Consider the following 21,197-nt stretch of genomic DNA (forward strand, 5'->3'; position numbering starts at 1 on the left):
CTGTAAAGTGACATTTTTCCAGTAGCCACTCCTCAGCACAATAGACAAGAACTTCTCCATGAAATGTAAACGTCTGGTATCGTTATTATGCACTTGCAGCTGTCTAGCTCTCCGGAGTATACAGCGTGAGGGATTTCCTGCATGAAAAACACAACTGGCTCCTTTACAAAGAAAGATTATTTCAGGATATAATTGCCACAATAAGTGAGATGACATCTGGCAGAAGATTCACATTTATTAAGTAATGCTGCCAGATTTTGTTTCCCTGGAAATCCTTTTATGTAATGAGAATTTCTTAAAGCAGAGAATAGACTATTGTAGTTCTGCTGGATGCAGATGGGCATTTGTGAATAAACAAACATATATTTGAGGATATGGGTGGCTAGAAGTGTATAAGCACAAACCCTACTCGTGCTTAACGGGTCAGTCCACTCAAAAATATTACCGTATTTATCGGCGTATACCGCGCACTTTTTTGCCCTGAAAATCAGGGCAAAATCGTGGGTGCGCGGTATACGCCGATACCCGCGCCGAGTTTGAATACTGCGCCGACATATACCGAGCGCAGTACACTTGTGTATTGTCGGGCAGTCTCGGGTCCTCTCGCGCTGACGTACAGGACGTCAGCGCGAGAGTAGCCGAGCCTGCCCGACAATACACGAGTGTACTGCACTCTGTATATGTCGGCGCAGTATTCAAACTCGGCGCGGGAAACGAGCGGGGAGGACGCGAGGATGCTGCAGAAGGACGCCGAACCCGACGAAGAGGACACCCGAAGCCGCAGACGGACCCGACGAGGCCGCCGATGGACGCCGCGCAAGACACCAAAACTGTAAGTACAAAACTTTTTTCCACAGGAATTCGGGGCAACTTTAGGGGTGCGCGCTATACCCCGATAAATACGGTATATTATGCCTCGTACACACGATCGGGCTTTTGACCAGCCAAACTCACATCGGAATTCCGACGGAGTAAAAAAGTACATGTTCTCTATCTAAACTCTGATGGAATTCCTCAGAATATCCGATGGAATTACTCCGATGGGGCATACACACGGTCGGAATTTCCGATGGAAAAAAGTCTGTCTGATTTTTCCATCGGAAATTTCGATCGTGTGCACGGGGCTTTAGTGTGTAATGAAACCACCTACCCTCTTCTTATGACACTTTGTCACCCCACTGGTAAGATCTCTGTGCCCCATTTATACACACCTGCTATAGCACATAAAAAAGGGTCTAATTGTATCTGTTTTATTTCGATTTAGGTTACGAATGACTAGTTCCAGGCAAACCGCAAAAAAACACAGCTGACCAGTGGCGGTGCGTCCGTAGAGGGCGCCGGAGCGCCGACCCCCTCTCGCTCCCGCACCCGCCACTGAATACAATACATAGATTCATGCATTGCATGAATCTATGTATTGCCGTTGCTGCCGACTATTCAGATGGCTGGCCCCCTGGTGAGCACCGGCCATCTGAATAACGGCAGCTGGTTGGCTGTGGAAGTGCCTATCAGAGCCAGCGGCTTCCAAATACTTATCCAGGGACGCACGGGGGGTTAAGACTGACATAAGACTGACAGGCGTCTCAGCCAATCAGGTTCACCGCCACTAAAATATTTGCAATTCTGTCCATAAGCTCCTGTGATTAAAGGCTGCATGCACACCTGAACAAAACGTCATTGAGCGTTTTTCATACGTTTTTAATGCGCGATTTTGGCATGTTTTTATGTGTATTTTTGTGCATGTCTTTGAGTGTTGCCGCTTTTTTATTAGCCAATAGAGAAAACTACCATCTGTTGCTAGGTTTTCCGGCTTTTCATCAGGATTTTTTTTTTTTTTTATTATTATTATTTACTTATTATTTTTTTATGTCAGGGTAAGGGGTTAAGGTTAGGATTACTGGTTTGTGTCAGGGTTAATATTTTATTTATTGTCTTATTATTATTTATTTAAGTTAAAGGGGTTGTAAACCCTCAAGGTTTTTCACCTTTCTGCATTCTATGCATTACAGTAAAATACCTCCAGTCATGCAGCAGCCCCCCCCCTGAACCCCCTTTTACTTACCTGAGCCCTGTAATTTCCATGACTGGAAAGGGCACACCAGCTTCGGCCGGTGTCTCGTGTCCTGATTGGGTGGATCGATAGCAGCGCAGACATTGGCTCCCGCTGCTGTCAATCAAACCAATGATGCAGGAGTCGGGGGCGGGCCGAGTCCTGCTGTCTGTGTCAATTGACGCAGCAGCAGGACTCTGGAGCGTTGATGCACGGGCTTCCCGAAGGAGAGTGCTTCTCTGACGGGTCACCGGCGCCGCTGAGGGACCCCAGAAGTGGAGGATCTGGGTCACTCTGTGCAAAACCAACTGCACAGAGGAGGTAAGTATGATATGTTTGTTATTTAAAAAAAAACAAGGTATTAGTGACCCTTTAAGGTTGGGATATAAAAAAATACTACCAATAATAATAATACATGAATAAATAAATGTACAATAAATGCACAAATAAATAAAATCATAAATAATAATAAATAAATAAATAATTAACCCCCAACCCTTAAAAGAAATAAAATAATAATAAACATCCTAACACAAAAAATAATAATTAATTAATAATTATTATCATTATTGGTTTCAAAAATTATTATTAAAGCGGAGTTCCACCCAAAAGTGGCCCCTCCCTGTAGGCGATCACCTGGGACATGTGACAGGTCCCAGGCGATCGCCTGTCCACTCAGGGAGCACAGCGCCGTTTGCGCATGCGCAGCGAGTGCCCAGGCCGTGAAGCTGAAAGCTGTCACGGCCGGGTGCCCACAGTTAGAATGGAGGGGCGGCAGAGATGGGGGGGGGGGGGGGGGGGGAGAAGCGAAGCTCCGGGCAGGGTGGTGCTGGACAGTGGAACAGGTAAGTGTATGTTTATTAAAAGCCAGCAGCTACACTTTTTGTAGCTGCTGACTTTTAATAAACATAAAAAAGGTTGGAACTCCCCTTTAATATATATTACTAATAATAAAAATAATAATTTATTTAAAGGAGTTGTAAAGTCTATGCATTAAGGTAAAAAACCTTCTGTGCTGCAGCTACCCCCCAGAGCTCCCCTATTTCTTACCTGAACCCGATCGTTCCAGTGACGAGCGCAAGCCCAGCAGCTTCAGGCGCTGTCTCAGGTCCTCATTGGATAGATTGAACAGTTTCTGGTTTACTTACCTTTTTTGTATCCACTTTCTGGTTCTCCTAAAGGTCTCTAAAGCAACTCTTTTGCTAAAGCTGGCCACTTTCGATCCATTGATCGACTTGGGTACAACCAGCCTGTTGGATTTTTCCACATACGGTTGTTGCCAGTGGCTGTAGCCGCTAGCAATAACCATTGTATTCAGCTGGTCAGGAAGGCTCCTCATGTCCCCTGCTGGCAGAATATAACAATGCAGTGGGAGGCATTCCCCTATCAATAAGACCCCACATCTCTCCTACAGGTTTACAAGCATGAAATCGGTGAACAAAAAAATCACCGATTACATGCCGACAGCCGCGATTGCGGCTTTGTTTACTTCCGGGTACCGGGCGTGACGTCATAACGTCGCGCCCGGTCCTCCGATGGTCATAGAGATGACTGTGACCGTCTGGTCACCAGTCATCTCTATGGTACACCAACGAGCGCCGGCCGATTCGCTCTCCGGGCCCCCGATGGCACGGGAGAGCCCGGAGAAGCACCGGATGGCGGCGGGAGGGGGGGGACGTCCCCTCCCGCTGCCTAGAAGAACGATCGAGCGGCGGAACCGCCGCTTTGATTGTTCTACTGGTGCACAGAATCGCCGGCTGAAGACGGCGATATCTGAATGATGCCTGCAGCTGCAGGCATCATTCAGATATCACCGCACAAAGTCCAGGACGTCCATGGATGTCCTACGGATCTGAAGTGGTTAAGCTTTGACAAAAAACCTGGAAGCTGATTGGTTTCTATGCAGAGCTGTACCAGATTTTGCACTCTTCAGTGCAAAGAAGAGAATGGTGGAGGTGTTGCTTGTAGCTGCTGAGCAGGTTATATAGTGAAATAGTAACAGCATATATATATATATATATATATATATATATATATATATATCAGATGTATTGTTACAAGTAATCTCTTACATATGACATTTGTGCACATTTTTGTTACAAAAAATGAATAAAACTACATTTAGCAAGTTTGCGCATCAGTTTTCTCTTCTACAAGAACGTGACTTCGTAAAACACTGGAACATTTAACAAGTTATAGAGAAGAACAGAGAAGAGCAAAGGCTATTCTGCACATGGCCCTAAGGAATACATTCTGCCAAGGCAATCTGCTTCATGAAATACAAGTGCAATCTTTTCCTTTTCTTCCTCACAAACTAAATGTATAAAATTGTATAGCAGCGTGTTACTCATATAATGAAGTAAGCCATGGCAATGCAATCAAACTATGAAGTTTGAAGTAAATATTAAAAAAGAACACATTTTCTTCCCTACTCAGGTCAGCCATTGCAATCCTCAATGCTGCAAAGGTCCTAAAGAATCTGCAAATATTTTCAATGGCTGACACTGATCAGTGTATACGAATGGCTTCTTTTTTTTTTTACAACTCCGCTGGTTGAACGAAAAAAAAAAAAAAAAGAATTACCTAAAGGCTGCCGTAGGCAAAATTCAGTACAACAGATCTATGCATTATGGTTTGTTCCAGGGGCAGGAGCTTGGTTTACAGTATTATGTGCTTTGGGGTGCCGTTACAAATGCATGGCAATACATCACAAAACGCATGGCAATGCATCACAACACGCATGAGGTTGGGCAGTGTGTTGAAAATACTTGAAATTAATATGGACATCTTTGCATGGGTTCACCTGCATTTATAAGTGGTATTGGAGCCTATGGCCTAGTACACACGAGAGGATTTATCCGCGGATACGGTCCACCGGACCGTTTCCGCGGATAAATCCTCTCGAGGATTTGCGCGGATTTTGATCCGATGGAGTGTACTCACCATTGGATCGAAATCCGCTCCGAAATCCCATCGCGATGACGTGTCGCGCCGTCGCGACGTGCGCGACACTGTCATATAAGGAATTCCACGCATGCATCGAATCATTACGACGCATGCGGGGGATTGATTCGGACGGATTGATCGGTGAGATTTTAAAGCATGTCTTAAAATTTTTATCCGCTGGAAATCCATCCCAGGGGATAAAAATCCGCGGAAACAGATCCGCTGGATTGTACACACCAGGGGATCTATCCGCTGGAGCCGGTCCCCGAATCAATTCCAGCGGATGGATCCTCTCGTGTGTACGGGGCCTTAAAGTGCCTGTGTGACACAACCCTTCTTCTCCTAAGCTCTGAGCAGAGCCATAACTGGTGACCTAATGGAGTCATTCATCTTTTTATATGAAGTCACCCTTTCACATTACAGCTCATAGCAGCTTCAGTAGAATAGCAATGTAAGGAGGCTTTTTTCAACTTCCGCCAACATGACAACTGAACCAAAGAAAACTATAAGTATTTAGGCTTTGGAGTCATAAAAACATGATGTAAATAGCCAGTCGTTACACCTGTGGTCTTTATATAAAGCAAAATACTCTTTAATGCCCTCTAAACCTTGGTTGGCTAGTTTTTTGGGGGACCCTAGGTTTCTCCCTGCTTTTAATACTGAGAATATATTCTCTAAATGGATTAAGAACGACATAAGGTCTTTGAAGTTCCTTACTAAAGAACCCCCCTTTTTGTTCCTTCTCCTTTCTCCAACTTAACCTATGCATTACCTCATAAAGAATTCTATAAATATCTGCAGATAAGACGTTTTTTTTCTGCCCACTTCCCCTTGAGCTCAGATAATGATTACACCATCTTTGAGCGCCTCTGCAGATCCTCCAGATAAGGGTAACATTTCTATTCTATATAAATGCCTCAATGAACGTGATCTGGCTAAACCCTCAGGCCTCGTACACACGACTGAGGATCTTGACGGGCGAAACACATCGTTTTGCTCGTCAAGTTCCTTGTTCGGCTGTCGAGGAACTCGACGTGCTAATTTTCTCCATTCCCGTCGAGGAAAAAAAGAGAACATTCTCTCTTTTTGGCTCGTCGAGTTCCTCGACAGTTTCCTCGTCGAAAAATGTACACACAACCGGTTTCCTCGGCAAAAAAAAACAACAAACAGCAAGTTTCTTGCTGGTTTTTGCCGAGAAACTCGGTCGTGTGTACGAGGCCTAAGTGATGCTCAGTTGGGAGGCAGCAACAGCCCAGGTATTCCCCCCAGACCACTGCTTGGAGTTGCTCTCCAACATGCATAGATGCACAAAGCCTATGCCTGTGAAGGAAACTGTAGTCAAGCTTCACACTGGATGGTACTATACATCTGTTAAATTACACAGATTTAATCCACTAGTGCCGGAAACTTGCTTTAAGGTTGTCCTGACAGAGGCACACGCCTCCATATCTTCAGGAGCTGTAAGGAAATTAAGTCAATTTGTCAGGGGATGTCCACTAGAGTCGCCCAAATGGTGAGCATGCAATTGACTTTAACTTTCCAGATGTGCTTATTTTCGCAGATTTACCGGAAGTGACCCCCCTTGCCAAAGGTTAGCTCACACTCTATTTAGTGCAGTCCACTGGGCAATTGCTTTGTATTGGTGGTCCCCTACGATCGCTCGGGATAAGATGCTGAAGCGTATGGAGGCCATACAACTTATGGAACGTGTTTACCACTCCCATATGGATACTCTGCCCGTATTTAACAGAAAATGGGAATTTTGGTCCTCCTACGGTCTTGTAGGCTTGTTGATCAATAGATTATTTTTTGCCCATGATGATATATTGCTATTATATCTTAATATTTTGGGTTTCTTTGTTCTGTTTTTAGTTTCTCTCTCTTCTCTTACATAATAAGAAAAGCATCATACTGTACAGGCATATCCCACTTTTAAGTACACAATGGGCTTATTTACTAAAGATGGAAAGCGCAAAATCAGGCTCACTTCTGTATAAAAACCAACGAGCTTCTAATCCCAGCTTGTTCAATTAAGCTTTGGTAATGAAACCTGGAAGCTCATTGGTTTCTATGCAGAAGTGAGCCTGATTTTGCGCTTTCACGCTTTAGTAAATAAACCCAATTGTGTACTTAAAAGTGGGGTATGTCTGTATATACTGGTTTACATGTCCAATGAGTATATTGTTTGTTTTTTTCCCTTTGATTACCTTACCCCAGATGTAATTTAGGTCATTATTATGAGGACATTTTCTTTTTTGTTTTCTATCCTTGGAAAATTGTTCATGTCATACCGATGTCCGTTATGTAACGATAGTCATTTATGCTGTCTGAATATTTGCTTTATTTTGTATTATTTTCAATAAAAAAAAATTGTTGCTAAACAAAACAAAAAGATGTAAAAAAATATACTAGCAATGATGCATATATAGAATGTGCCAGCACATACAATGCATCCGTTTTTTTAATCCAATCGTTTTTTATTGAAAGTTTTACATGGTTTACAAAACCAACATTTGTACCCCAAAAAAGCCTGCATTACTATGACCCCAATGGTGCGGTTACACACACAAAAAAACTGTTACCATTACAAATATTTGCTGGTAGAACTTATTACGTTAAGGCAGACATCTTTGATATTTATATCTGTTGTACAATATAGGGGTGTTGATCACAATAATAAAAAAAATATTACTGAATACTAATCATGTTTTGTTTGTTCATTGCCTAAACCGCCTCCAACAAATATATCACCCAACTGTCACTTACAGCAAGATGGTTTAGTTCTTAGGCCTCATACACACGACCGAGAAACTCGACGGGCGAAACACATCGTTTTCCTCATCGAGTTCCTTGTTAGGCTGTCGAGAAACTTGACAAGCCAATTTTCTCCATTCCAGTCAAGGAAATAGAGAACATGCTCTCTTTTTGGCTCGTCGAGTTCCTCGACAGTTTCCTCGACGAAAATGTACATACGACCGGTTTTCTCGGCAAAACAAAATCTCCCAGCAAGGATCTTGCTGGTTTTTGCCGAGAAACTCGGTCGTGTGCACGAGGCCTCAGTCATACACAAGGAAAAACCCCTGAGAGTAGACAAATACAAAACCGCCGCTGTCTTAGTAGAAAAAGGGGAGAGTTTGAGGGATATAATCACGAAGATATAATGGCCCGAATTCACAGACACTGGCGCACATTTATGCCGCCGTAGCGCATCTCCTTTACGCTACGCCGACGCAGCGCAGAGAGGCAAGCATGGAATTCACAAAGCACTTCCTTCCAAAACTGCGCTGGGTTTCCTAGGCGTAAGCCAGCGTAGGTGGAAGTGGGCGTGAGCCATGCAAATGAGGCGTGACCCCATGCAAATGATGGGCCGAGTGCCAGACAGATACGTATAACGAACGGCGCATGCGCCATCCCATGGACGTATCTCAGTGCGCATGCTCACAATCACGTCGGAACAACTGCCCAAGATAAGCCGGATCACTGCCTACGGCGTGAACGTAACCTACGCCTAGTCATATTCACGTCCAACGTAAACTACGTAAAATACGCGGGCTTGTGTTTCCTGGTGCAGCCCTTTGCATTGATGCTGCTGAGTTACACCACCTTTATGGGGCATAACTTTATGCCGTACGAACAACTTACGCGCACCAGTCGTAGCCTGCGTCGGGGGCAAAGAAAGATCGTGAATCTCCCTCATTTGCATATTTGAATAGAAAATCAATGGGAGCGCCAAATGCGTCCAGCGTAAATATGCGCCCACTCTACGCCGGCGTAGGCAAGTTACGTCGGTCGGATGAAGCCTGTTTTTAGGCGTATCTTAGTTTGTGGGCACGGCGCATAGATACGACGGCGCATATTTGCACTTACACGGCGTATCTGGAGATACGTCGGCGCAAGTGCTTTGTGAATCCGGGCCATTGTTCTTGGCCAGGCAGACAGACTAACATCAGGAGAGTAATCTATTTAATAATAATGCCGTAGGTGCTACACCTTGAGTATCAAGCCAGTCTTCAGCATACATTGCATCTATAGTTTATTTTTTGAGATGCAAAAGTCAACTTACAGATTAGAATATATATGTATATATATGTATATATATATATACACATATACACACACACACACACACACACACACATATATACAGTATATACACACACACAGCATATCACAATAGAAACAATGACTTGTTTACATCAGTCAGTAAATCCAGATATATCTGTCTACATTCAAAGCTTTTTTCCAGTTATGATGATATTCGCACCATGACTATATTATCATCCCATTGCTAAGCAACATCATATGTGACAATGTGTCGGAGATGACCGCAACAACCTCAGCATATTGCCTGCTGCAGTCATAATATGACTATACGCTTATCACTTAAGCAATGCAAAAATGTGATGTGGAAGGTAAGAAATGTAGCGTGAAGTTTAGCCAATATATGTGAAATTAATAAAATAAATAAGTGGTAGATATTATATACTGTACAGGCAATATACAAAAAAAAGAAAAAGAAAAAACATTTTAAATACATCCCTTGTTAGGATTTGGACTAAAGACTAGTAATTTGGACTTTGAAGGCACACGATAAGTATAAGAAACTTGATCAATTTTATTTTATAGAGATGTCATATAAATCATCCCTTGTTGGGACTCTCTGCTACCCCACCGATATGTCATTACTTAGTGGTATAGAAAATGATTAACCAGAAAATGTTCTAAAAGCATAGTCACTGCAGCAATACAGATTTAAAGGGACATTGTTTGTTTTTTCTCAGTTTTCCAGGTTCTAGCAAAATGTATTCATCTCTAATGAATAAATGCTGAATAATAATAATAAACTGAAATGCTGTGAACTGATACAACTTACTGAGCCTTACATCATCCTTCTTAAACCCCTTGGGGTTTATTTACTAATGGTAAATACACTCTGGGGGTTATTTACTAAAACTGGAGAGTGCTAAATCTGGGGCAGCTCTGCATAGAAACCAATCAGCTTCCATGTTTTATTGTCAAAGCTTAATTGAACAGGCTGAAGTTAGACGCTGATTGGCTACCATGCACAGCTGCACCAGATTCTTAGTGCATCACTTTTAGTAAATCTCCCCCTGTGCACTTTGCAAATGCAGATGCTCCAAAGCTTAGTAAATGAGGGGAAGCTCTACGGACTTCCTTTATCCAATCATGTGCAATTAAAAGTGTTTTTTATTTTTTTTATTTCCCTTGCATGTAATTGGGTAGTCTTTGCAAAGTGAAGTTTCACCTTATTTACACGGTTCAAATCTTGACCGGATCCTGAGATTCGAACCATGTACAGTATGAGCAGGCTGAATGTACCAACTTATCCTGCGCCCCCCGCCAGGAGAATACAATGGCTCAGCAGGAGGGATTCCCCTGTCAGCACTGCTTGTGTTGATGAGGGAATCGGGTGAATTTCTTTCTTGCAACCCGTGGTTGAATTAAAGAAATTAGCCCCGTCTATGGCACGCCTAAGCTCTTGAGCAAATGCACTTGCAAAGTGCACATACTATTTTCTAGGATTGCACCGATACTGTTTTTTACCGGTAAGTATATTTTTGGGCCAAGCACTCATGAATACGGAGTACTGATAACCTTTTTGAGCCCATATACATAATGAATGGGCTCAGATCGCACTGCAAAGAATCACATGCAATTTGAACAAGAATGCAGTGATTCCTTTACTGAACCCAGTAAAGAAAGTCAGGGAAGCACCATCTAAGTGCAGCAAATAGTTTATTAAAAAATGTTTTAACAACTCACATGTGAAAAGTACACATCTGTAATATGTCAAATCCAAATCTGTCAGGTCATAATGTCCGCCGATGACGGAAAACCATGGCTGCTTGCAAGATTTATAGGCATGTATAGGTGGTCCACCCCCCAAGCTGACATCACTTCCGCTCTATACCCACGCTCCAAGCTGGTTTACAGGGGTCACAGAACTTCCTACATCTCCTCAAGCCTGTCGCACCGCAGGCAGAAATCCCCTATATTGCTGAGGCATTAAGCAGTGCAAGTGTCTCTCAAAGACAGTTTACTCCATGGATTGGGTTGCATGGAGACCATCATGGCAACATTCCCAACAGAAGTACAGCATACAGGGCAAATTTTCTTAAAAACAAGACCAATGAGAAAGGGGCTGGATGTCATTTAACTCTGACACTCAGCAGCAAATCTACAATCCTTCCAAAGAAAGACTAAATTGCAGTAGAGTGAATATAACAATGCACATCTACAACTAAACGGTAAGGCTGGAGTTTTGCAGCATTCTACTGTGGATGCGAAAATAGAGCGCCTATTAATAGTGGAAAGATAACAGGTATTACAGGCATACATACCAGTGTGCAAAAAATGCATTGGCATTGTGATATGGTGGTCATCTGTTCTACAGGAAATTCTCCGAGGCAAAGTTTGCAGGAAACCAGGGGGTCCAAGGCCAGGTCCAATGTAGGCCGGTATCGTGCTGTAGTCATGGCAAATAATTCTGCAATCAACAAAAAATCAACATTTAGTAACAAAATAAAACCATTATATTTATTTGATCTATTTGTAGATATTAAAATGTGTCTCCCACCCTCAGTGCTTCCACTTAAAAGGACACTAAAGGTTCAGTTTTTTTTTGCTTTTAAATAACAAACATGTCATACTTACCTCCACTGTGCAGCTTGTTTTGCACAGAGTGGCCCCCGATCCTCATCTTCTGGGGTCCCTCGGTGGCTGTCTCAGCTCCTCCCCGCTTCTGATAACCCCCTCTGGGAAGCGCTCTACCAAGGGGGTTACCTTGTGGGTGCGCTCCCGAGTCCTGTAGTTAGCGACTACAGCCACCGACTACAGGACTTGGTCCCGCCCCCCAGCCCTCATGTCATTGGAGTTGACTGACAGCACCGTGAGCCAACGGCTGCGCTGCTATCAATCTATCCAATGAAGAGCCGAGAAGACCGAGCAAAGGAAAATCGTGTCTGTGACGTGGGACTTTCCAGGGCTCAGGTAAGTAAAAGTGGGGGGCTGGGGGGGCCAGCAATCATCAGATGTTTGTTTCATAGGATGCATTAAGGTGAAAAAACATAAAACATAAACACAGAAAACCTGGCCTGCAACAGGCAGAGAGGCAGAATCCGACAGGTACCTTCTACCTCCACTGTTTGCATATCGTCAGATAATGCCTTGGACGATCTGCGTATGTGCTGTGTTAAAGTCACGCCAGCTGATCAACATATCAGCTGGAGTGACGTTTGGTACTGCGTGCGCAGACCCTTTGGAGGCATTTTTCGACAGGAGGCAATATTCGACAGGACACAGGCTTCCTGGCAGGCTTGATCCAGACTCACCCGAGCCCATTCTTATCAGGCATTTGAGAAATATGTGGAACAGCATAGGTATGGAAGAAGAAGATAATGAGATTAGAGCAGTGCTGAGGACGTCATAATATCAACATCAAAATGATTTATTTTTTTATTAAGATATCACAAATTAAATAAATTAAAATATTTTTTGATGTTGATATTATGACATTTTCAGCACCGCTATAATCCCATTATCCTCTTCTTCCATACCTATACTTACCTGGGATGAGTTGCATATTGCTATGGAACCACTTGGATCCTCTCCCTTTGTCTATGTGGAACAGTACCAGAAGTCCTGTATATTAACAATCAAGTTCATGTCTGCAGCTGTACAAATAATATTTAATATTTTTCTGACAAACATTTTAAAACTATAAATTTACAAATTAGAACTATAAAGCTGAAATCCATGCAAGCAGCTAACTACACAGTAATAAGTATATGAACCAATTTACCAGCCAAATAATAGCTAATTCTGGGTGTCACTCCTATCAGACAGAACAGCCAGATCCATGACAGCACTCAGCATGAACAAGACAAAGCCCCATCTTGCGGATTGGACAATGAAGGAGAATTAGCCTGCAGATAAAGACATCCCTCTGCTCAATCCACTCTCTCTTCACTGTCAGAACACGCACACTGTACAGTTTAATTGGCGCCAAGTGATGCCCCTCCCTCTTTCAGTTTGCCTGCAGCTATACAGAAGGCTAATATCAAACACAGGTACAGGTAATTATGTTTGCATCCAAAAATATATTTAATGACTTTAAGACAATATATTGTACTAAATTGTATTGTATTTATTTTGAAAAATATATAAAAAAATAAATGTTTTTGAAAGATAGATAGAGATATATATATATATATATATATATATAGCGCCTGGTTACTTCTAAGTACCGGTTCTGACAAAATTTAGGGGGTAATCAGAGTGTACAGACTCTGATTCTGATTTTCAATTCTACAAAGGGTCTCTGTTTCAGCTGGGCTGTACTGTGGGCTCATTCTGTTGTTGCCGGGGTGTTATACCACCCCGGGGCGACAGGTGGCGCCAGTGGAGTCCAGGCTGGGATGCCTCTTGCCAGCAACCAATCAGGAGGGAGTTTCTCTCGCGGGGCATGCTGGGAGAGGGTACTTCTGGAGCAGACGCCATTAAGTCGGGGTCTTTCCCTGATGTGGCACCCACCTTTAGAGTGACCACACATCACGGCCCCCCGGCGAGATGGCCTACCAGGCAGGGGTGCACGTGCCACGCTGTGTTCCTGGTTCCGGGACCATGTTGGCCCGGAACATTTAAAGCTGTGGCGGGGCCCCTGTAATCTACTGGGTCCCCAATTCTAAGAAGGTCCCAAGCAAGATAGCTGTTCGGTGGGGAGTCCGCCTGAGGAGCGCCAAGAGAGGCTGGCGATCCAATAGGGCCTCGACAATCCATCGGGGATCAAGGTAACCGGACACTGAAAGGTTGGATGTTAGCCACAGGGCTGTGGAGTCGGAGTCGGAGTCGAGGAGTCGGGGGAAATTTTGGGTACCTGGAGTCGGAGTCGGCAAAAAATGCACCGACTCCGACTCCTACTAAATTTAGATTGGAATAAAAAAAAAAAGTTTAAATGTCCCAATTCACAAAAAGTTATAATTAATGACTTCTCTACTGTAAGAATAAAGACCAATGCATGCAGTGCCTCACGTAACCGCAAAACGAACACGTTAAGTGACCGTGAAGAAGCATGCTTTTCATGTGCTTCACTATATGGCACGCAATGCACAATTAGGAGCTGCAATACTTATACTTTCAATAGTGTTGTGTTCTGCTTTTACAGGGAACGCATGTTAGAGAACCAGTAAGTGTCCAAATAAAAAAATTCCAACAGGAGTTTTATAAAGCACTAAAAGAAGTTGAAAAGTATGATCGCTCATCAAAACTTAGGCCCCTTTCACATGTCCGTTCCGCCTGTCCGTTCATTACAAGTCCGTTAATGGACTTGTAATGAATCCCTATGGGAACGCGTCCGTTAGCGGATGGAGCATCCGCTAGCGTCCGCGTCCGTCGGGATCCGGTTTTCGGACTGAAGAAAACCCTATTTTTCTTCCGTCCGGCGGAACGGAACTGATGCAGACGGACACACGGTCCGTCTGCATCCGGTTCCCCATAGGGCAGAGCGGAGCTGAGACAGGGCGGTCCCTGCACTGTGTGCGGGGACCGCCTTATCTGCCGACAGCTCAGCGGGGATCCCCGCTGAGCCGACGGAGCGGACAAAAGAAACTGACAGGACGTGTGAAAGAGCCCTTACTGTTAAAGAAGCCATCCTTGTTTATCCAGAGATCGTTAGTGATGTGGCCAGAGTAGTTACTGCAATGCCACCCACCCAAGTCAGTGTCGAAAGATTATTTTCAGCCCTAAAAATAATAAAGTCTGACTTAAGAGCCTCTATGAAAGAGGATCTGGCAGAGGCAATTCTCTTCCTTAGAACTCTACATTGAATTGATTTGCATTTGCTAAGCCTATAACTACATTTCAAGATTAATATAAACCATTTCTAGGTTTTACAGATTTTGTTTTTGGTTCATTATAGATAAGCTTTGTTTTTGTTCTAAAACAACCAAATAATGTGGTTTGTATTTTTGAACTGGTAAAGATCCTGTTCCTGATGTTTATGCCTGCTGCTACCATCCAGCCACTTGATTGATTAATACAAAAAAAATAATAAAACTTTGTTTTCATTGTGTTTGTCTTTTGCTTAAACTGTGCAATACAGTAGACTGTTGGCTTCCCAGCCAGTAGTCTTGTGGTAGGTTGCGTTTCTTTCCCTCAAGGAATGTATAAAATACATTTGCATATTAATACAGAGGAGTCGGAGTCGGAAGTACATAAAACTGAGGAGTCTGAGTCGGAACATTTATCTACAGACTCCACAGCCCTGGTTAGCCACATGTCAGTCGGTAACCTATTTGAAAACTACCTGAAGCTGATCCAAACACAAATTCTACCAAGGAGGATTGTCTCCATGATCTAAGTTCTAGGAAGGGTCTGTGGCAGTGACCTTTTCCCTCAAAGTTCCGAGTGATACTCTGGCTGCCAGGTCGGTGTGAGAGGCCTGTCCAGGTACACTATACCCACTCCGGCTGGAGTGGCGACGAAAGCAAGGTGTCGTTGGAAGCAGGACTGCTTCCGTTTCGTTAATCCCGAATCTGCTGTTTCTTCTCCTCATACATCTCTACTGTCTACCTCAAGTATTATTTGTTTACCGTGTTGGGTAAAATAAAAGCACAAGAAAAAGACACCTGCTGTGTGGACATTCCATTGCTTTGGCTCTCATCAACTACCCTAGACGGCGGAGTCACAGAGGTAACATGCCACCCAATCTATAACCAGCGGCTCCTTCGGGGGTGAGCGCTACATATATAAATATACATACATACATACATACATACATACATACATAATGCTTTTGTTTACTCAATACATAATTGCATAAATTGATGTTTTATGCCTGCCTAGAGTTCACCTCTAATTAGAAGAAAAAAAAGACACACGCATGTCCCAACTCCAATACCGCAACTTAAATTTAGTCTGCCAAGACAGAAATAGTGAACATGGTGTGGTTTTTAAAATCTGTATCAGCAAGGTCACCTGGCTTAGAATACAATGCCAACATGGGCTGAGTAATGAAACCTGGAGAACAACTGGAATTTTTTACCCCATCATAGTATTTGTTTTACTTTCCCAGAAAATGAAAGTACGGGAAAAAGATCCTCTTTCCAGTTTTCATAAATCAGCCTCACCAATTATTATTATTCCATTTATAGTAAAAAAGATGTTTGCTTTAAATACCGTAATTTGATTTTCAAACAATACAAAGCTACCGCAATGTTATAAGAATATCTGTGGGCAGATGTTTTACCACAAATGGTATCTGCTTATCCTCAAACCTTTCACAGGGCCACCAGAACTACATTGTACTATCAGAATGCAGCCAAAGGGTACTTGTGACACATTGAGATTTTCCAACAATTGCTCAGGATCCGTGTATGGCAATGCACCGTCATAAACCTAAAAAAGGTATTGCCATTGAAAAATTATTAGTCTCTGAGTTCCACGATGCCCAGAAGACATTTACTAAAGATTTATCCATTTTCTTTTCATCTTTGAGGAGTTTGGTAGTTGGTAGTTGGTAGTTTGGGACAAATCGGCCCTTTTTCCACTCGATCCTGGAGTTAGGGTTTCCATAGGCCAGTGATGGTGAACCTTGACACCCCAGATGTTTTGGAACTACATTTCCCATGATGCTCAGCTACACTGCCGAATACAAGAGCATCATGGGAAATGTAGTTCCAAAACATCTGGGGTGCCAAGGTTAGCCATCACTGCCATAGGCTCTACTCCACTACCTTGGGTGGACAAGCTTAAATATTTGGGCATTAGGATCGCAATGAAACTCAATAGGTTCTTTACGTTGATCTCTCCCCAATGCTCCTGCAGTTGAACGATAAGTGTACCACTCGGTCCTCTCTACCCCTAAACCTTATGGGCCGCATAAACATTCTCAAAATGTTTTTATTTCCCAAATGTAATCATTTCTTTAGAAATTGCCCTTTTTGCATTAGTGGCTGATCGTTATATAGGTCCCTTTCTGTGGCATGGTACTTCACCTCGGCTAATAAAATACACTCTTCAAATGGCTGTAGGTAGTGTGGTTTTGGCTCTTCCTAACCTCCAGGTATACTATTGGGCCACAATTCTGGTCATGGTTAGGTGGTGGTTCACAAGATCAAGGGCCAATGCAGCAGTTTGTCTGGAAGCCACAATTGTGGGCTCCCTTACCAAACTGGCCAACCTGGTTTATAGGGGCCCCAGAGCCCCTAATTCCTCCCATACCCCACCAGAATTACACTTAGGGTCTGGGAAGTGGCTAGGAAACAGTTCCTGCAACCCCACCAATGGTCTCCCTAATTCCCTATATGTGGTAATCCCTCACTGAGTCAGTTTAGGACAATTCCTGGCCCTCAACTGTGGTCTAGATTTGGAAATAACTCTTTGGGATATCATGCCAGAGGGTATTTTGTTGTCTTTCCATGACCTTTAGTGCAAATTTAGTTTACCTCCCTGGATGCATTTCTGGCACTACCAAATGCAACATGTAGCTCGATCACAGTTTTCTGGCTCCCTCAATTTAGCTACAGATCCAATCAAAAATCTTCTAGCGCGGGACAAACTCTCTAAACCTCTTTCAGCAATACCTAGCTCTGCTGAGTATAGACTCTCCTAGAATAAACAGGTTGTGGGAGCGATGCAGTGTGGATATTTCTATGTTGGATAGGGAAACCTGGGAGGAATATTTTGAGGCTAACTCTAAACTGGTCAGATCTTCCAAAGGCAAACTGATTCAAACTAAATTTTTACACACGCCTCATAGATTACATCAAATATATCCGGGCAGATCTCCAGATTGTATTCGTTCTCATTCTGCTGATGGCACCTTCTTCCATATGTTCTGGCCCTGTCCTAGGGTGGCCCAGTTCTGGACTACGTTTTTTTTACATCATTGGCATCCCTCTCCAACTGTCCCTCCCGCTGTCTCTGGAGTTGGCATTACTGGGTATCCATGATGATGAACAAAGTCCAAAGGCCAAAATATGCATAGCTCTACGCTAAGAAAGTAATTCTTCTTAGGTGGACCTATATTTTTGGTAAATGTACACAGCATTATAACTGGATAAAACTATTGCATATGAACATCAAAACACTGTCTCAACTGTGAAGCATGGTGGAAGAAACAAAAATTGTTCACACTACATTTCAGCATGCCTCAGGTGTTGCATAAACTGAGGAGCTTCTTTATTCAAATTCTGAACAGCTTACTCTCTGTTGCCTCCCATGGCTCCAACTAGTCTAAAATTATGATGGGCAGCTTCAAATTATAACACTTCTGCCTCCTGCCTAAGTTTTGATGTATAGAGAATTGAAATTAAATATATATATATATATTTCCAGATGATTTGGTAATATTTACACCTGCTTTATTTTAAAAGAAGTATGGGATTTTTTTTTAATCCCATAATCATACTTACCTAGGTGGATGCAGCATTGGTCCATTGTCCCCCTGCCGCCTCTGCACTGAGAACCGAGCCACCGAACACCGCCGATTGCTCTATTCTCTCACCTCCCTGAGCGGAGAGCTGCTGCCTGTAAGTCAGCATTTCTCCTGCTCTGCTGATCAATGCTCACTGGAGCGCTGAGCTGTGGAGGGGCAGGGAGCGGCCGTCTCAGCGGCTCACTGGTGGATCTAGACTTCCAGAGACGTAATGAAGCGGTGCCTGGACTGATATTGGTGATGTCAGACCTCAGACCGCTCTCTACTGTAAACGCGTCACAGAAGTGCAAAACAAATTGCACTCCTGTGACCCATAGGAGAAGCCCAGCCAAACGAGCTCAGGCTGGACTTCTCCTTTAATATTTTTTTCAAATTGCAGAGGAGAAACTTTAAAATATATTTGACTTCAATTTTTGCAAAAAGAAAACAAAACATGGTTGCTCTAGTTTTATATCTGAAATATCTGAGATGCAAATTGAAGCACCTAACAAACATAGAAAGCTGTATTATTATTTGCATCAGTAAGAGAAGAGCCGCTGCAATTTTCCACCTGTGCCTTCTGATTGTGCCGACTGACACTACTTGTAGGGATGATGATGCTGGAAGAAGAATAAAGGTTTTACAACCAGTAATGATATGGCTTAAGGGAATAATGATCAGTTTATTAAAAAAAAAAAAAAATGCTCCTATTATTACTGTATTAATTCTCTGCAAAAGTCAAGGAAATGCATTCATTGTGCCTGACCATAGCATTTCAAGATAAACAAATAGGCTTTTACAAAAATTTGAATATTCACTGTTAAATTAATATAATTTTTCCATTTTTTCCCTTTGTCTGAGACTGACTATGCAGTTGTCTGAAGATGACTCTCTGGGCTAAAGCTGGCCATAGACGTTTCTTTCTTTTTTTGTGCTCATTCAGCCAGCGTGCTGAACAAAATAAATTAAATAAAATAAATGTATTTATACATAGAGCTGTCCATAGACCGGATGGTCCCCGGCCATTCCTATGAACCTGGGAGGCTGAAAGCAACGTCATTATGTCACTTTTACGGCACCGACAGATGAAAAACTGACAGTTTTTTTTTCCTGGAAAGCAGAGATCGATGATTTATTTTTATCTCATGCCCTCCAGGGTAGATGAGATATCTGGGGTCTCATTGACCCCAGATTTCTCCATAGAGAGGACCTGTCATGCCTTATTCCTATTACAAGGGATGTTTACATTTCTTGTTATAGGAATAAAATTGATAAAAAAAAAAAAAAAAAAAAAAAAAATGGGACAGTGTAAACAAACAGAAAAAAAAGTAAAGTGTCCCTGTCCCCTCGTGCTTACACACAAAAGCAAACGCATATATAGGTTGCGCCCTCATTTGTAAACAGCGTTTGCACCTACATTTGAGGTATCGCAGTGAATGTTAGAGTGAGAGCAATAATTCTAGCGCAAGACCTCCTCTGTAACTTCAAACTGGTAGCCTGTAAACATTTTTAAACCATTGCCTATGGAGATTTTGAAGTACTGAAGTTTGGCGCCATTCCACGAGTGTGCGCAATATAAAGTGTGACATATTAGGTATCTACTTACTCGGCATAACATCATCTTTCTCATTATACAAATAAACATTGGGGTACATATTTTTTATTAATTGAAGTGTATTTTTTCCCCCCAAAAAATTGTGCAAAAACCATGTGACATAAGAAATTGCAACGGTCACCATTTTATTCTCTAGGGTCTCTGCTGAAAAAGTGTGTGTGTGTGTATATATATATATATATATATATATATATATATGTGTGTGTGTGTGTGTGTGTGTGTGTGTGTGTGTGTGTGTGTGTGTGTGTGTGTGTGTGTGTGTGTATGTGTGTGTGTGTATGTGTGTGTATGTGTGTATGTGTGTGTATGTGTGTATGTGTGTATGTATATAATATATATATATATATATATATATATATATATATATATATATATATATATATATATATATATATATATATATATATATATATATATATATATATATATATATATATATATATATATATATATATATATATATATATATATATATATATATATATATATATATATATATATATATATATATACCTGTGAGCAATTTTCTAGCAACAAAAAATTATGATTTTTACATGTAGAGGAATGCCAGAATTGGCCCGGTGTGGTTAAAATAAAATAAAAATTTGCATGCATGTGATTGGTTATTCTTTACCGGCCAAATTGCAATCCATATATGGCCAGTTTAAGAGTGAGAACTGGGAGACACAACGGGGTTCATTTATAAAAAAAAAAAATAATTCACACAGGATTAACACAACTTTCATCTATAATTCACACTTTTTTCTAAATGGATTAAACTGGACAAATGCATGAATCCTGGGTAAAGGTTGTGTGAATCTTGGGTGAAAGCAATTACAAATAGGCTCCCCAAGAGGTCACTGACAGCACACACATAATAACATGATAAATTCCTATTAACGTTACAATATTATTTTAGTAAACTGTGTAATAATGCAACAAATACGCGAATAAGAAGTTCTGAAGATGAAAAAAAAAAAAAAAAAAAAAAGAAAATGGTTTATATTCCCAAGAGCTACCTGAAGCGAAGTGTTCACCTTAAACTGGCCAGAACGCGGTGACTTAAAACACGACGACGTGCTGAAAAAAACTAAGTTCAATGCTTCCAAGCATGCGTCGACTGCTCAGACCTCAATCCAATATCCGCTCCA

General features: G+C 42.1%; 1 protein-coding gene across 1 annotated transcript in view; it reads right to left on the minus strand.

Moving 5' to 3' along the window:
- Positions 1-21,197, minus strand: part of RNF144A (ring finger protein 144A) — a 103,710-nt gene that overhangs the window by 57,150 nt on the left and 25,363 nt on the right. Inside the window, exon 2 of the mRNA XM_040348648.1 lies at positions 11,359-11,504. Within this exon, the coding sequence (XP_040204582.1) occupies positions 11,359-11,493 (135 nt within the window). The 5' untranslated portion in view covers positions 11,494-11,504. The remainder of the gene's footprint in view (positions 1-11,358; positions 11,505-21,197) is intronic.

The sequence above is a fragment of the Rana temporaria genome, chromosome 4 (genome assembly GCF_905171775.1).
Source record: "Rana temporaria chromosome 4, aRanTem1.1, whole genome shotgun sequence".
NCBI lineage: Eukaryota > Metazoa > Chordata > Amphibia > Anura > Ranidae > Rana > Rana temporaria.